This window comes from Pygocentrus nattereri, chromosome 20, assembly GCF_015220715.1.
Source record: "Pygocentrus nattereri isolate fPygNat1 chromosome 20, fPygNat1.pri, whole genome shotgun sequence".
NCBI classification, from domain to species: domain Eukaryota; kingdom Metazoa; phylum Chordata; class Actinopteri; order Characiformes; family Serrasalmidae; genus Pygocentrus; species Pygocentrus nattereri.
In genome coordinates, this window is record NC_051230.1 from 20,069,173 (window position 1) to 20,084,018 (window position 14,846).

Genomic DNA, 14,846 nt, shown 5'->3' on the forward strand with positions numbered 1-14,846 from the left:
ATAAATAGTGAAGCAGAAGGAATACTGAGTGTGCTGGACAATCCAGTCAATGTATCACCACAGTACCCAAGATAAACAACACTACTGGCTTCAAATTCTACCTTCCGGTAAGACAATTACATAAACAAAATAAATTAAACTTTTATAAACCATTATAATCAAGGATCTGTGTCCAGAAAATCAATCTCAAAGATTACTGCCATCCTAGCCCAGACAGCAGAAGCTGGACACAGCAAACTCACCATGACTGGGAAGATAATGGCAGCCACAGTGGACTTGAGAATCCAGAGCAGGGCCAGGCACAGCATCTGGATGAAAGTGAACAGGTGGACCTTGCGCAGCGGCACGTGCCTCAGGTATATCAGGTCGGGCTGGTGCTTGGCAGGCATGAGGAGCAGCTGCAAGCGGTCCATGAACTGAAAAAGTAGCAAACAGAATTAGGGGAAGCACTTGCACAGCAAGCAGGAACATTGGCTAGGCATTAATATGTATCATTTTTCTGTTGATCAATATCACCATTTCAACTTGTCTTGCTGATAAAACGTGTTTATGTGATGCACGCAGTAATGCAACCATGATGAGCAGAAATTCTCCTTGCCCAATGTTCCACCCCCAGCCTCAGTCCATAGCCCTAAATAAGTATGACGTATCAAATACAACCAACTGAAGCTTCAGCAGTCTGTCTCGGTATAATGTCCACAGTGCTACTGACAGAGTGAAATCAATCAAAGTCTCTTTTTCAGGGCCTCTGTGTTTGTGAGACTTGGGTAATGGGCTTCCTGTGTATCTAAAAACAGCTGTGCGTGTATCTGAATGAAGGCATAACAACAAGCTGAAGTTGGACTGCACAGTTGTTTACCAAAAAGCACAACTCATTCAGTAACATAGCTTCAGTCCCTCACACTCACAACTTCACCAGTAGATTTCAGAGTCAAATCGACTTCATATACGCCGCTCAAAAAGTGCCTAAAATATTTATTAGATTAGACATTTTATTGTTCATGGGGGAAAACAGAGTGCAGTCTCAAGCTTTGTTTTTCCTAATTTGGCTGCATTTTACCGTCAAAGCAATTTTCTATATTTGTGGATTTAGACTACCTTAAAAACAGCCTGTGTGTTTATGTTAATAGATAAAAAAAAATGTAATAATAATGAGAGAAATTTATAATAATGAGAGACAGGCTTTGATGCAAGCTAAATCCAGGTGCTTAGCACACTTCACAGCTTTGGGTAAAATTCATTTGATCTTCAGTTTGTTTGTGTGCTCATTTTTGAGGAGTTATTTATTTCACTGCATGTTTTTAATTTGTATTACTTTTAAAAAATTATTAAACGTTTATTTTCAGCTATTACTGCTTATTTTAAAATGTATCATTATATTTTCTCCTTGTCATTCCCAAATTTACTGTTTGGATGCTCTATGTAATTTATTTTTATAATGTTCTTTAAACATTATGTTCACTATATGTTCATTGTATTTGGAAATTGTGTCTATAAACTTTCACACTATTTAAACTCCAAATTTCTCAGCTATTGGTCTCCTTGTCTACTGATAATGAGTATCAGTATTGGCCCTGAAAAACACATAAGCTTCAACCCCTAATATGGAAGGCAAGAACATATGGCTGTAGCTCAGGGCAAGACGTGTGACTGACTCACCTGGACTCCATTGAGTGAGGCAACTCCCATGTAGAGGAAGACTCCATAGAGGACAGGCATGGGAATGAACTGCAAAGAACAACACAGGTCACATATTTTAGAATGTCAGACAGAAAATATTTGACGAAAATCATATATTAAGTAATATAATATCGAGTAACCCAACATCTTTTGTTAAACTGTTTCATGTCTCGTTTTGCAGGTTGTGACCAAAAAATGTGTGCAGTTCTGAGCTCGTGCTGGTGGGGGTTCCTGGCTTTTTTTTTTTCTTAAATGACATACTTATATACAACTTGCATTGTAATAGCTCCCCCTTCTGGAGAAACTTTAGACTGGTGAATGAGGCCATGTCAGAGTGAGTTCCAAATTCACGCACGTGGGCTTTCTACATGAAAAAAGATGTTTTCCATTGTTATAGTGAAGTAATTAATCCAATAGTAAAAGAGAAAAATACATTACCCTAAAATATTATTTAGCATGCTGTTTAATATTAAATAACTCCTCTCTAGTTCTCAGTCAGTTCTCTCTCACTTTACACTGCAGTTGTCATTTTTGAAGGCATCATTACTGTGTTACTTGTCAATCATCATCGATATTTGATTACCCAGGCCTACTTAGTAGTGAAAAGGTCTGAGTTACCTTGAGAATGGGAGACATAAAGACAGACAAGCCAGTGAGAAGAAACACACAGACACCAGTCACCCTCTGCTCCCTGTAAAAAAAAAAGAATAAATTATGATACATTGCAAAAAAATATTTAAAAACACAGTGTCTGTACTGCTAAAGCAGAAGTAAATAAGTCATTGAAAGCTACTGAAGTATTTCTTGTAATGCATATTTTTAAAGCTCCAGGTTGTATTTTCTTCAAGTTTGAGGCTGTTAACAGTATTTATATTTGTGCAGCTTACAGCTGCATCAATACAGCCTCCCTGAAGCCTAACTAAATAAGCAGCCTTTTAAACACAAGTGCCCCACTGTGCTGAACTCCACAGTGCAGCGGCAAACAAGATCACCACTTTATTGGCTCCACACGTAGAGGGTGGAGGCCGCCATTAGACTGATACAAAACATTCATAGCTTTGTTTGCACAGACAATACACATTGTATGGTACACTGTATATGTGATTTGAATGAATCCATATTTACCTATGATAAAAGCATCTATTTTTCCACTCAGACACCATAATCAGGCACAGGACAACCACGATATAACAACTTGTGTTTCCAAATGTCATGAATGAAAATACTTTATAGGTGAAACTTACCTGACCCCCAAAAATTTTGGCTGCTCGCCAGGAGCTGACGTCTCCGTCTCCATCTTCAAGCTGTCTATGTGGGCGATAGAAATAACGGTAGCAGCAACATACCAGGGTAGGCCCATGAAGGAGCACAAAGCGATCAGTACAGCCACCCAGAACAGATCCAGATGGTAACCTGCACCTTTCTATAAAATACAAACCAGAGACACAGAGGGAGTTACAGCTAGAGGGAGTTATAGGGGTAAACTGTTTACTTTGCTGGTTCTGAAAGAAATGTAACAAAACACTGGTGACTGCACCATCAAAGACCTTAAGTTAACAACTTGTGCCTTTACTTGTGTTATCTTATTAAACAGCTATTCATTAGAATAAAAGAGAAAGAGAAATCGTCTAATGCATTAAAAGAAAAAAACACAGTCCAGAACCAAGGCTGTAGTGGTGTAACCTGATTCACATCCGCAGGACTCGTACAATAGCAATAAAACAGCTCTTTCTGAAAAGTGAGGCTTTGAGGTATTGGATGGAGGAGGACACAGTGTTACAAGGCAAGTATCATGTTACATTCCCCAAAAGGGAAATGAAAGGACTGTTTTCGGCTGCTTCACAATCAGTTCTTTGTTGTGCTCCTCAAAATCTGTTCATGTTGGTAGTAACAAAGAGGTCAGTTGATGAGACTGCTGAATAAGCAGTGTGAGGATGGCCTGAATGGAGAGAAATTTTTCATAACACAACTCTGCTTATGATTTGTGGTATCATGTCATGTGTTCTAAGTATTTACAACAAATCATTTCCAAGAGTGCAAGTGGTGCTCTCACAATGGAAATCCACATAATTTTGCGTCAGAGCTTTTGATCTAAATCAAAAAGGGACCAATTTATATTTTTGATATCTTCATCCAAATTTTCCACACTCGTCATCATATATGACTCAAAGGACCTGCTAGAATGAAACTATTTTTTGCATCAGAGTCCTAACTCACTTCCTAGAAACAAAGGAGGAGTAAGAAAATAACACTCCATTCACAAGTGACCTATAAATATGGCAGTGTTGGCACAGAATGTGTGCCTGGCCGTGGTTGCTCACAGAGCTGCGGGTTTTTCCTGAGCTCCATGCAGACTAAAAGTGAGTGTGCTAAACCATCCAGCCCCGGAAGCTTAACACTCAGCCGTGCTTTCTCTACCTTTAGCTTGTGCTCTTTGCGGTTGACGATCACTGCAGTGATCTGTTGGTCCATGAAAAGTAGGATGGTGACCAGCAGGGCAGGAAGAGCTGATGCCAGATAAACCCACCAGGGGTTCCCCCCAAACGGTGGCACAAACCAGCCACGGAGAGGGCTTGTTGGCTGTAGACCGGGGGAGAGGAGAGATGTTTGGATGATGAGAAAGAAATAAAAGGCCCTATTAAAGTTTGCTAAAATGACAGCGTTCATGGCAAGTAAATATTTAAAAGGAATTTCTTTTAACTCCTAAAGGCATATTTCCTGTCACTGTCAAACTGTGACTTCATTTCGGTCCATCTACTTTACATATTTTTTCAAATAAGTTAAAAGTGAATGTAAAATATATTTTTTCCATTTATTTATATTTGTAGTTGTCAAAATGTTTTAACAGTCTGAAATACAGAGGTTGTCAAAATTTAAGAGTCATGAAATATTTTCCATTATTACGCTCGACTTGGTAAAAAAATCTTTTTGGAAAAAAGATTTGAAGCTCACCTTAAATTCACTTGGCACAATGAGTTTGGGAGTGTCAACACCCACCAAAGCATCAACACAGCAGAAAATCAGGATTGCCAAGATAATGGCAAAGTCACTGATGAGTTTCCTCACCTACAGACAGAAAGAACTGCAAGTATAAACAACCAAATGACTACATGATGTTATGATGGGATCAGAGCAAACAGTCAGGACGCTGCCCCCTTAATCCATAGCTTTTGTGAATAGATTAAAGTTACGGGCTGCCAAAGGAAATTTTTCCGCACTGCTGGTAGACCAAGGGCCACCAAACATAGCTGTATGGCTGCTTACCGTGGTGGGGAAGAAAGGGCTTGTCTTGAACTTTTTCAGACACATTGAGCAGGTATAGGTGCCAAAAAACAGAATGAAGGACATGAGGGTGATGTCTGGCACAAAGTGGCAGGCCTTGCCCACCAACTCGCCACCATACTTCAGACAATCCTTCTTTGACAGTGAGGACCAGGTAGTATTTAGTGGCTGTTAGATGGAAAAGAGACACTCTGGTCAAAACAAGAAAATCCTACTCAAAACAAACTAAGTTAATATGTCCTTTTCTTTGGGAGGTTTTTGGCTTTGTGAACATACAACCCCAATTCCAATGAAGTTGCGACGTTGTGTAAAACATAAATAAAAACAGAATAAGTTGATTTGCAAATCCTTTTCAACCTATATTCAATTGAATACACTACAAAGACAAGATATTCAATGTTCAAACAGATAAACTAGGTTTTTTGCAAATATTCACTCATTTTGAATGTGATGCCTGCAACACATTCCAAAGACGTTGGAACAGGGGCAACAAAAGACTGGGAAAGTTGAGGAATGCTCAAAAAACACCTGTTTGGAACATTCCACAGGTGAACAGGTATATTGGAAACAGGTGAGTGTCATGATTGGGTATAAAAGGAAGCAGCCCTGAAAGGCTCAGTCATTCACGAGCAAGGATGTAAACAACTGCGTGAGCAAATAGTCCAACAGTTTAAGAACGTTTCTCAACGTGCAATTGCAAAGAATTTAGGGATTTCATCATCTACAGTCCATAATATCATCAAAAGATTCAGAGAATCTGGAGAAATCTCTGCAAGTAAGCAGCAAGGCAGAAAACCAACACTGAATGCCCGTGAATCTTCGATCCCTCAGGCGGCACTGCATTAAAAACCGACATCATTCTGTAACGGATATTACCACATGGGCTCAGGAACACTTCAGAAAACCACTGTCAGTGAACACAGTTCGTCGCTCCATCTACAAGTGCAAGTTAAAACTCTGCCATGCAAAGCGAAAGCCATATATCAACACCACCCAGAAACACCGCCGGCTTCTCTGGGCCCGAGCTCATCTGAGATGGACTGACGCAGAGTAGAAAAGTGTCCTGTGGTCTGACGAGTCCACATTTCAAATTGTTTTTGGAAATCATGGACGTCGTGTCCTCTGGGCCAAAGAGGAAAAGGACTGTCTGGATTGTTATCAGTGTAAAGTACAAAAGCCAGTATCTCTGATGGTGTGGGGGTGTGTTAGTGCCCATGGCAGGGGTAACTTAACATCTGTGAAGGCACCATTAATGCTGAAAGGTACATACAGGTTTTGGAGCAACATATGCTGCCATCCAAGCAACGTCTTTTTCAGGGACGTCCCTGCTTATTTCAGCAAGACAATGCCAAGCCACATTCTGCACATTACTACAGCGTGGCTTCGTAGCAAACGAGTGCGGGTACTAGACTGACCTGCCTGCAGTCCAGACCTGTCTCCCATTGAAAATGTGTGGCGTATTATGAAGTGAAAAATACGACAACGGAGACCCCGGACTGTTGAGTAACTGAAGTTGTACATCAAGCAAGAATGGAAAAGAATTCCACCTACAAAGCTTCAAAAATTAGTGTCCTCAGTTCCCCAGTGCTTATTGAGTGTTGTTAAAAGGAAAGGTGATGTAACACAGTGGTAAACATGCCCCTGTCCCAACTTCTTTGGAACGTGTTGCAGGCATCAAATTCAACATGAGTGAATATTTGCAAAAAACAATAAAGTTTATCCGTTTGAACATTAAATATCTTGTCTTTGTAGTGTATTCAATTCAATATAGTATTCGAATATGAGTATTCAATTGTTTTACACAATGTCCCAACTTCATTGGAATTGGGGTTGTATATTAAAATCAGCTTTGAGCTTAAAAAAGGATGTTTAAGGATGAATTCTTAATTACTGCCCTATCTAAGACTAGCTTCACAAACCACTCAATGTGTTGTAATTGGGACATGTAGAAAGACAGCCTACATGCTATCCAAGACACTACACAAGACACTGCAAGATATTATGATATCATCAGACCCATAAGGGCAAATAAAGTGAAATCTGCCTCTGCTGTTGTCCTATTTTGCACAATGGAAGTGGCACAAGATCTGAGATTCATTTCAGAGAAGCCACCAATATGGTGGCAGGGATTGTGTTTAGGCATCACATTTCAGTGAGCCAAAACAAGCACTGCAAGTTGAGATTGCAAGTTTAAGTTGTGCCTTAATTTTCTTCAAGCAAGTGTCAAATGGTTTAGGAGAAATTTTTTTCACATTCACAAAATTTTTTAACTGTCAAAAGACAAGTGCCTGTTATGTGCTCACGTCTGACACATAAAGAACAGGCAGAACTTACCAGATCAGTGTAGTTGTAGTACCAAGTGGTTGTTTCCTCCATTGGATCATTGTAAGTATCTGAAGCATTTACTGAAAGACAAATGAACAGGAGATAGTGACTTACACATAGCAACACAAGCATGATTTTCTTCTTGATTCATTAACACAGAATATGTCATCAATTTTCTATCAGACATCATACGCTGACTCCATGTCAGCTGTAAATGGTACAGTTTCCTATCATGGAGTGTCCTTGTCTAGTTACACCAAACTTTGGAGAGGAAATATCATAGTAAATCACAGTTACATTATAAAAATAATCAGCATATGTCTTAATTTGCTGACTAAATCACTATATTGCACTAGAAATGTAGTCAAAACTAATCAACCAACCACTGATTTATCATTACTGATCAGAAATGGTATACATCACAGTAAAATACAGGAAGTTTCATAAAAGGTTCAAAATTAAATAATTGACCTCCCTACACTGGACAAATTTGATGAAATTCTTCTTTCTTCTACTACAGTTATCCTGCCTTATAGCTAGGAAGCTCGTTATCTTGCTGTTAACCAAACAGATCCTACTTAGACTAAAAAAAGACTAATTTAACCAACCAAGTCGACAAGAAAGAAAAAAACTCTTCATTTAACACTACCAAATATTACAAAAATATAACAAAACTGAAGTAAAACTGTTGTTTTTCCAGCCAGCAATTTACTGCGACTAGTCCACTCTGCAGAACAGTGTAGGTCACAGAATTGTGGACAATTTATTATTTTATTCAGAGAACTGGTCAGCGAAAAATGTCTGCCATAATGCATCATTCAGCCATGTCTTAGAATAGAAGGGAAAAAATGCAACGTATGAGACAGAGGAGGACATGCATGCTAGAGATGGCATGATATCATTTAAGTTTATTCACGTTTTCCTCTGTTAACCAGCCTCCTCTGTTACAGACTGTCCTGTTTAGAAACTGAATTTATTTGAACTCTTTTTAAAGATGAACAGTGGTGTTGATACTGGGCCAGTACAGCACAAACGTGCTCATAATTCTGAAGTAAAAATATAATTTGTAAGAGACTAAAAATAACTAATTAAAACCCTTCTATACCAATAATCTGCAAAAACAGTACAACTCCAGTCATAGTGGGTGTTGGAAAAAGTGCGGGTTTGGAATCTACTGGTGTTATGAAATATTACAGAAGTCCTTTCCTTTTTTCTGCCCTCTTTATCTTTCTCTTCTGCAGAATTACTCTCATGCTAAGCCATCACTTCCTTCTGCTGGTAAAGAGCCACAAATGGCAGCTGTGGCAACCCAGGTCGCGTACCATGAGCGCTCACTCCCTTTCTTCTGCATTAATCTTTAAAGAGCCTTATAGCTTCAGCTGCTCATAACTGGGACTAATTTCCACACAGCTGTTGTTTCTCCCGGTGCCCGTCTGGGGCGTCATGAACAGAGGAAAGTCAGGGGGAGGAAGAAGAGTGCCGCTTCAGAGGAAGGTGGCAGGTGGCAGATAAACACCTTGCCCACCTACTGGACAACCTACAGGGGAGGAAACCCTGTCACCTCCGTTTTACCATGAGCATATTCCTTCATCACTGTTGAAAGCTCACTCTCACAAACATGTGCCCTCGCACACACAAACATCCTGTCTAACACAACAAATTCACAATGTCAGCTGCTACATGAAGGATGGATGGCTGTTGACAGCACTAACAAAAGAGACATGAATGATGCTGCTCTGTTAAAGAGAACAGATCTTACAGTTCTATGTGTTCAACACACTGACAGATTGGCTGTCAAATTCTGTCATATGCTAGGTGTTTCTCAATCTAATCTACAATGTTGTTATATTCCAGCTTCCCTGCATACCTGTACCATGAGTACACTTCTTGCTTAGTTCAGGTGTGTAAAAATATGTACTGTATTGTCCTATGCTACTATCACCATTGCTCAAGGTAACAAAACAAGAAATGCTTTATTTATACTGGAAAAACATCCTATATAGTGTCTGCTACAAGACCCAAGCCTGACAGTGCATAACAAAATATCAGGTTTCGGACCGAGTTCGGGCAGATGTTTCACATACCACATCAGGCTCGTGTTTCTTTGGCAATAAGTGATTTTAATGTAGTTTAATTTTACTTTAAGTAATATGCCAACTTAGACTTCACACACTTCCATGAATTATCCCTCTTGAGCATGTTCTAATAAACACAATGCCAGTCTTACTAACTCTTCACTATGGGTTAAATGAAAAGAAAGCTTCCATTCCATTCAATTCCATTCAGAGACAGCTTCACGGTACAACATTATGATCTGGTCATTAAATCAGAAAAGCAGGGGTAGTAGGGGTGCCCAAGCATGCAAAAACTACCAACCTGCAGAGTTTATCTCCAACCCTTACCAAACACACTTGAGACAGGTAATGAAGGCTTTCAGGAACATCTGTATATTAAAGCTAGCTGTGTTGGGTCTGAACTCTCCAGGGTGGTAGATGTCCAGGACCAGGATAGAACACCCTGGTGTAGAGCTTGTAATGGTATATTAAGCTATAAAAGCAGGAGGTCACATTGTGTCTTCAGCAGCCTCTTCTGAATAAAGCCATTCCACAACTATTAGTTACTAGCCAGAAACAAATGTCAGTGTCAGAGTACTTCTTCGCACAATCTTGGTCAGTGTTGGTTACAGAAGAGCTCATTTTCTGTGGATCAACAGGCATCAGACATCAGTATAGGCTTGTGCAGACCTCTAGTACTTGTTAGAGCTGTTTCATTTGTAAAGTGTCATTTCAACTCCTACACTTGTGAAATCTGAATATTTTAATTAATAAGACTAACAGACAACAAGCTTTTGCAGTAAATCACAGCCATTTAGCTTCAAAGTACAAGCACTAGGATAGAAAGACCAGCCTCTTCCTTCTTGTAGTCTGAGTTGATGGGGTAGTATTACTGTTGAGAGGATATTCTGCTTCCTAAAAACAATTGGCTAATTGGCTCAAAGTCAACCTGAAATTAAAATTGAGCTTTTTCACTTTGTTAGTTTATGTCCTTTGTGACAATAATCACAATCCATCCATCCATCCATTTTCTAAGCCGCTTCTCCGTCAGGGTCGCGGGGGGTGCTGGAGCCTATCCCAGCAGTCTTCGGGCGGAAGGCAGGATACACCCTGGACAGGTCGCCAGTCCATCGCAGGGCAGACAGACAGACAGACACAGACAGGGGTAATTTAGCATGCCCAATCGGCCTGACTGCATGTCTTTGGACTGTGGGAGGAAACCCACGCAGACACAGGGAGAACATGCAAACTCCACACAGAGAGGACCCAGGTCACCCAGCCGGGGAATCGAACCCAGGCCCTCCTCGCTGTGAGGCGACAGCGCTACCCACCACGCCACCGTGCAGCCCAATAATCACAATCCATTGTGTCATATCACTCAAAAGACAAAGACGTGCACACACACACACACAGACATACACACACACACACACACACATACACTCTCTCTCTCTCTCTCTCCTGCTCACACACTTTAGGTAGTAACACTCATATATTATCATAACACTCATACATGGGTTTATTTTAACGATAAATTCACTTCTTTTATCCTGTAGACTTTTCCTCTTGTTTTTGCCATGAAAATATAAAAAGGAAGTGCAATGTGGATGTCAAATGATTAGACTGCTAACCGGCACTTTGCCTCATCTGTTAAAAAGAGGTTAAAATCAAGCATTCTGATATCTGATTCATGTTGACTTTAAAATTGATTTATTCTAAAAGGGGCAACCAAACTTTAATGCTGGCCATATTTATAATTCATATCTCTCTGACTTCACCCTGTGGTTTCTTGACATTTCTCTAACACTTGTGCATAACTATAGCAAACCATTAGACAGTGTAGCAAGTTGAGGGTGTCTTAACTTCAGCATCTCTCCTAAAACATCAAACTATATTAGGTAAGATTGTAATATGGAGCTCAAGTGTTCAGGGCATATCGTAAAAGGCCACTTGCTTGTCTTAGTAGCCAAGGAGAAAAAGGTCAGCTTGTGCTAAATCAAGTTTGCTTCAGTGAGTAAGCACTGTAATATGCATCAGTTCACCGAAAAATGCAATGGACATTTTGCTGTTCTTTCTGCTTGGTCAGCAGCACCCATCTATTCAAGCATCTGGTGTTGACTAAATGTGGCCTGCTTTACCACTCTAAAAGATGCCTTTACTAACACGTACTGTTAGTATTTTTGGGTGTTCTATCAACACTGAAGATTTCAAGGACCCCCTAAATCCAAACAAAATTTCAGTAAGGAAACATTTGAATGTACTGGTTCCTACCTACAGTGGGTGCCATGCACATGCAGTCGTACTGCGTGACATAATCAGTCTTGTAGTCTGAGTTGATGGGGTAGTAGTGGGCCAGCTTTATCATCTTCTTGAAGGCATCATAGATGAAGATGAAGCTGATCAGTGAGGAGAAACCTTCCTCTGTGAAGCGGGTGAAGTACTGTACCAGAAAGCTGGCGTCAGTAGCCACCAGGGTCAGGCAGAAGAAGGCCGACCACAAGCCAATCCACAGCCGGAACTCCAAGTAGTCAAACTGGTTGTCCCTGCAGGTCCAGAATTAGGTGAATTTGGAGATTGTTTTCAGTAGACTTTGTGTAATTTAGGAAATTTTGTGTAATTATTAAAATACTGCATATTGCTAACAGGCATTATGCTGATCTATTCAGTCTAATCATACTATACATTATCACTGTTGCCACAAAACTTTCATTCTCCCTTTTTTGTTAATTTTCTAGCATTTTAGTGCTCAAACCACTATGAACACACTTTCATTTAAAGTTTTTATTTCCTGTAAAGTTATATATAATATATAACTTATATAAAACAATATACTGTAATATAATTGCTATCAACATATTACATTTTGTATGGCATACTAGACTGCACTGTTACTACATATACTGGAGAACTGGAGACCACTACGGGTATAAATATATCCAACTACACTATACTGCCAAAAGTATTCACTCATCTGCCTTCACAGGCATATGAACCTGAGTGACATCCCATTCTTAATCCATAAGGTTCAACATGATGTCGGCCCACCCTGTGCAGCTATAACAACTCTTCAACTCTTCTGAGAAAGCTTTAGGAGGGTTAGGAGTGTGTTTATGAGAATTTTTAACCATTCTTTCTGAAGCACATTTGTGAGGTCAGACACTGATGTTGGATGAGAGGGCCTGGCTCCAGGTCTCCCACAAAGTTGGGAGCATGAAATTGTCCAAAATCTCTTGGTCTGCTGAAGCATTAAGAGTTCCTTTCACTGGAACTAAGGGGCCGAGCCCAACTCCTGAAAAACAACCCCACGCCATAATCTCCCCTCCACCAAACTTTACACTTGGCACAATGCAGTCAGACAAGTACCGTCTCCTATCAACTGCCAAACCCAGACTCATCCATCAGATTGCCAGATGGAGAAGCGTGATTCATCACTCCAGAGAACACATCTCTATTGCTCTAGAGTCCAGTGGTGACGCTTTACACCACTGCATTTGACACTTTGCATTGAGCTTGGTGATGTAAGGCTTGGATGCAGCTGCTCAGCCAAGGAAACCCAGTCCATGAAGCTCTCTACGCTGTTCTTGAGCTAACCTGAAGGCCACATGAAGTTTGGAGGTCTGTAGCGATTGACTCTGCAGAAAGTTGGCAACCTCTGCACACTATGCACCTCAGCATCCGCTGACCCTGCTCTGTCATTTTACATGGCCTACCACTTCATGGCCATTAATTGGAACACCTGAATTCAGTGATTTGGATGGGTGAGTGAATACTATTGGAAATAAAATCAAATGCTATATATATATATATATATATATATATATATATATATATATAAAATATACATGGTATTGGGATTATATATATATATACCATCATTTTGTGATTTATTTTGTCACATGTATAAAGAAGAAGAAGATGATGAGAAACCTGCTGAAGTTGAAGAGGAGCCTCTCAAAGACAAGCACAGGTCCTGTGCTGCTGAGGATAGTGAGAGGCTGTCCAGCAAGGAGGCAGAAGACAGCTCCAGTGATTGCTGTGCCCAGAAAGCTCTCCAGCACACCCTTCAGAGAGAGAGAAGCATTCAGGCAGGAAAGTGTAGATTACATACTCGAACACTGGTAACTGTGGTGAATTATTAGGCCTGCATACTGGCTTACTGGATCACCCTAGTGACAGTTTTGGTAATCTTTAAATCTTGTATGGTTGTTAGGAGTCCCAATTTGCTACATCTTTTAAAAACTTTTTGAACAACAGTTTTGGAAACTCCTAATTTTCAAAAATTTTCCTTTGACTTTGCCCTTCTATAGACAAGTTGATTATTTTATGTCTAATATGCCAAAAGATATCCTTTATCCATTTTAGAAGAAATATGCAAAACAGCTAAAGTATGTTGGAGTATTTGGGAACAGCTTTTGTTGGGAGGAAAAAACAGCAACAGCTGGTTTTAAGATTGGATGACTTTTCTGTTAAATAAAAGTTTTCTGTTTTTTACTTGATGCTGAAAAATCACTACATTTGTACATAATGTTTGTACATAATGGCTGTTTTGACCAGAAACTGAATAATTGAAATGGTGGTCTTTGACTTTGAATTAGTGCTGTATATAGGAGTATTGGTGAATAACACATTACTAAATGTAGCGCACAGGTATACATTTATATCCACCTGCATATTTTCAGTAGCATCCCCAAGTAGTCCTCCAAATGTGATAGCATTAGTGACTGTTCCTAGATAGATAAACAGAATGGCAGACAAAGACTGGATGTGCAGTGCATCGTAGAAATCGCTGGCAAAGAACGGGGCTTTCCTTTTGATATCAAGTATAAGGCCTCCGCAGAATCTGAAAAAAGGATTTAAAAATAATTAGTCTTTTTTTTTCAAATTCAAAACTGAAAATACTAAGTATATTGTGTATTTACAACTGCATTTACCATGCGAGTGTGTATTATTTAAGACATAATTAAAAATCAAATGCAAAATGTATATTTGCGTTTGCATTTCTGTGTGTAATGGATGGATAAAGTCGATATAGAATAGCAAAGTATTTTGACAATTTTTTTGTCATATTAAAAACAAAAGTACAAAACAAAGTAACAATCACCCATTTAGCAATTTTCCTCCTTGTCCGATTCTAACAAAACATATTTGCAACGCTGTTTGCAACCAAAAAGAGGCAATCCTGTCAATCAAACACTGTGGGTGGAGCATGGGGGGAGGACTTTAGTGCACGTGTTTCAAGAAGTAGTGATGGAAAAAACTAAACTGTGGTAGTACCAGTGCTTTAGCAACCACTGCTAATAAGGTTTTAATATTCAACAAGGCTGAGGCTGATTTCTGTCCAGTGATTTTGTGTTGTTTCATGAGAAGTGGTTCTTGACCAACTAAGACAGCTTGTGGCTGCCATGAGCACAAATGTTAGTGACCGGCTTTGGGCAGAGGCACAAAGGACTGTCACAGGACCTGGACGGCCACTGAAAGATATTCTTTTAAGGAGACATAGGGCAC

General features: G+C 39.8%; 1 protein-coding gene across 8 annotated transcripts in view; it reads right to left on the reverse strand.

The window, feature by feature from the left end:
* Window positions 1–14,846, reverse strand: part of slc4a4a (solute carrier family 4 member 4a) — a 60,116-nt gene that overhangs the window by 8,422 nt on the left and 36,848 nt on the right. For 7 of the 8 annotated variants that reach the window (XR_005129167.1, XM_017695507.2, XM_037531313.1 and 4 more), the window contains 11 exons: window positions 14,007–14,181; window positions 13,269–13,402; window positions 11,613–11,884; window positions 7,297–7,367; window positions 4,945–5,130; window positions 4,633–4,746; window positions 4,099–4,260; window positions 2,925–3,103; window positions 2,299–2,371; window positions 1,660–1,728; window positions 243–416 (listed from right to left, as the gene is read on the reverse strand). Coding sequence is in view for 7 of the 8 variants with exons in the window: in XM_017695507.2 (XP_017550996.1) it covers window positions 243–416; window positions 1,660–1,728; window positions 2,299–2,371; window positions 2,925–3,103; window positions 4,099–4,260; window positions 4,633–4,746; window positions 4,945–5,130; window positions 7,297–7,367; window positions 11,613–11,884; window positions 13,269–13,402; window positions 14,007–14,181 (1,609 nt within the window). In the remaining variant the exon portion in view is untranslated. Of the gene's footprint in view, window positions 1–242; window positions 417–1,659; window positions 1,729–2,298; window positions 2,372–2,920; window positions 3,104–4,098; window positions 4,261–4,632; window positions 4,747–4,944; window positions 5,131–7,296; window positions 7,368–11,612; window positions 11,885–13,268; window positions 13,403–14,006; window positions 14,182–14,846 lie in introns of those variants that run through there. The other variant, XM_037531316.1, reaches the window with a different exon arrangement.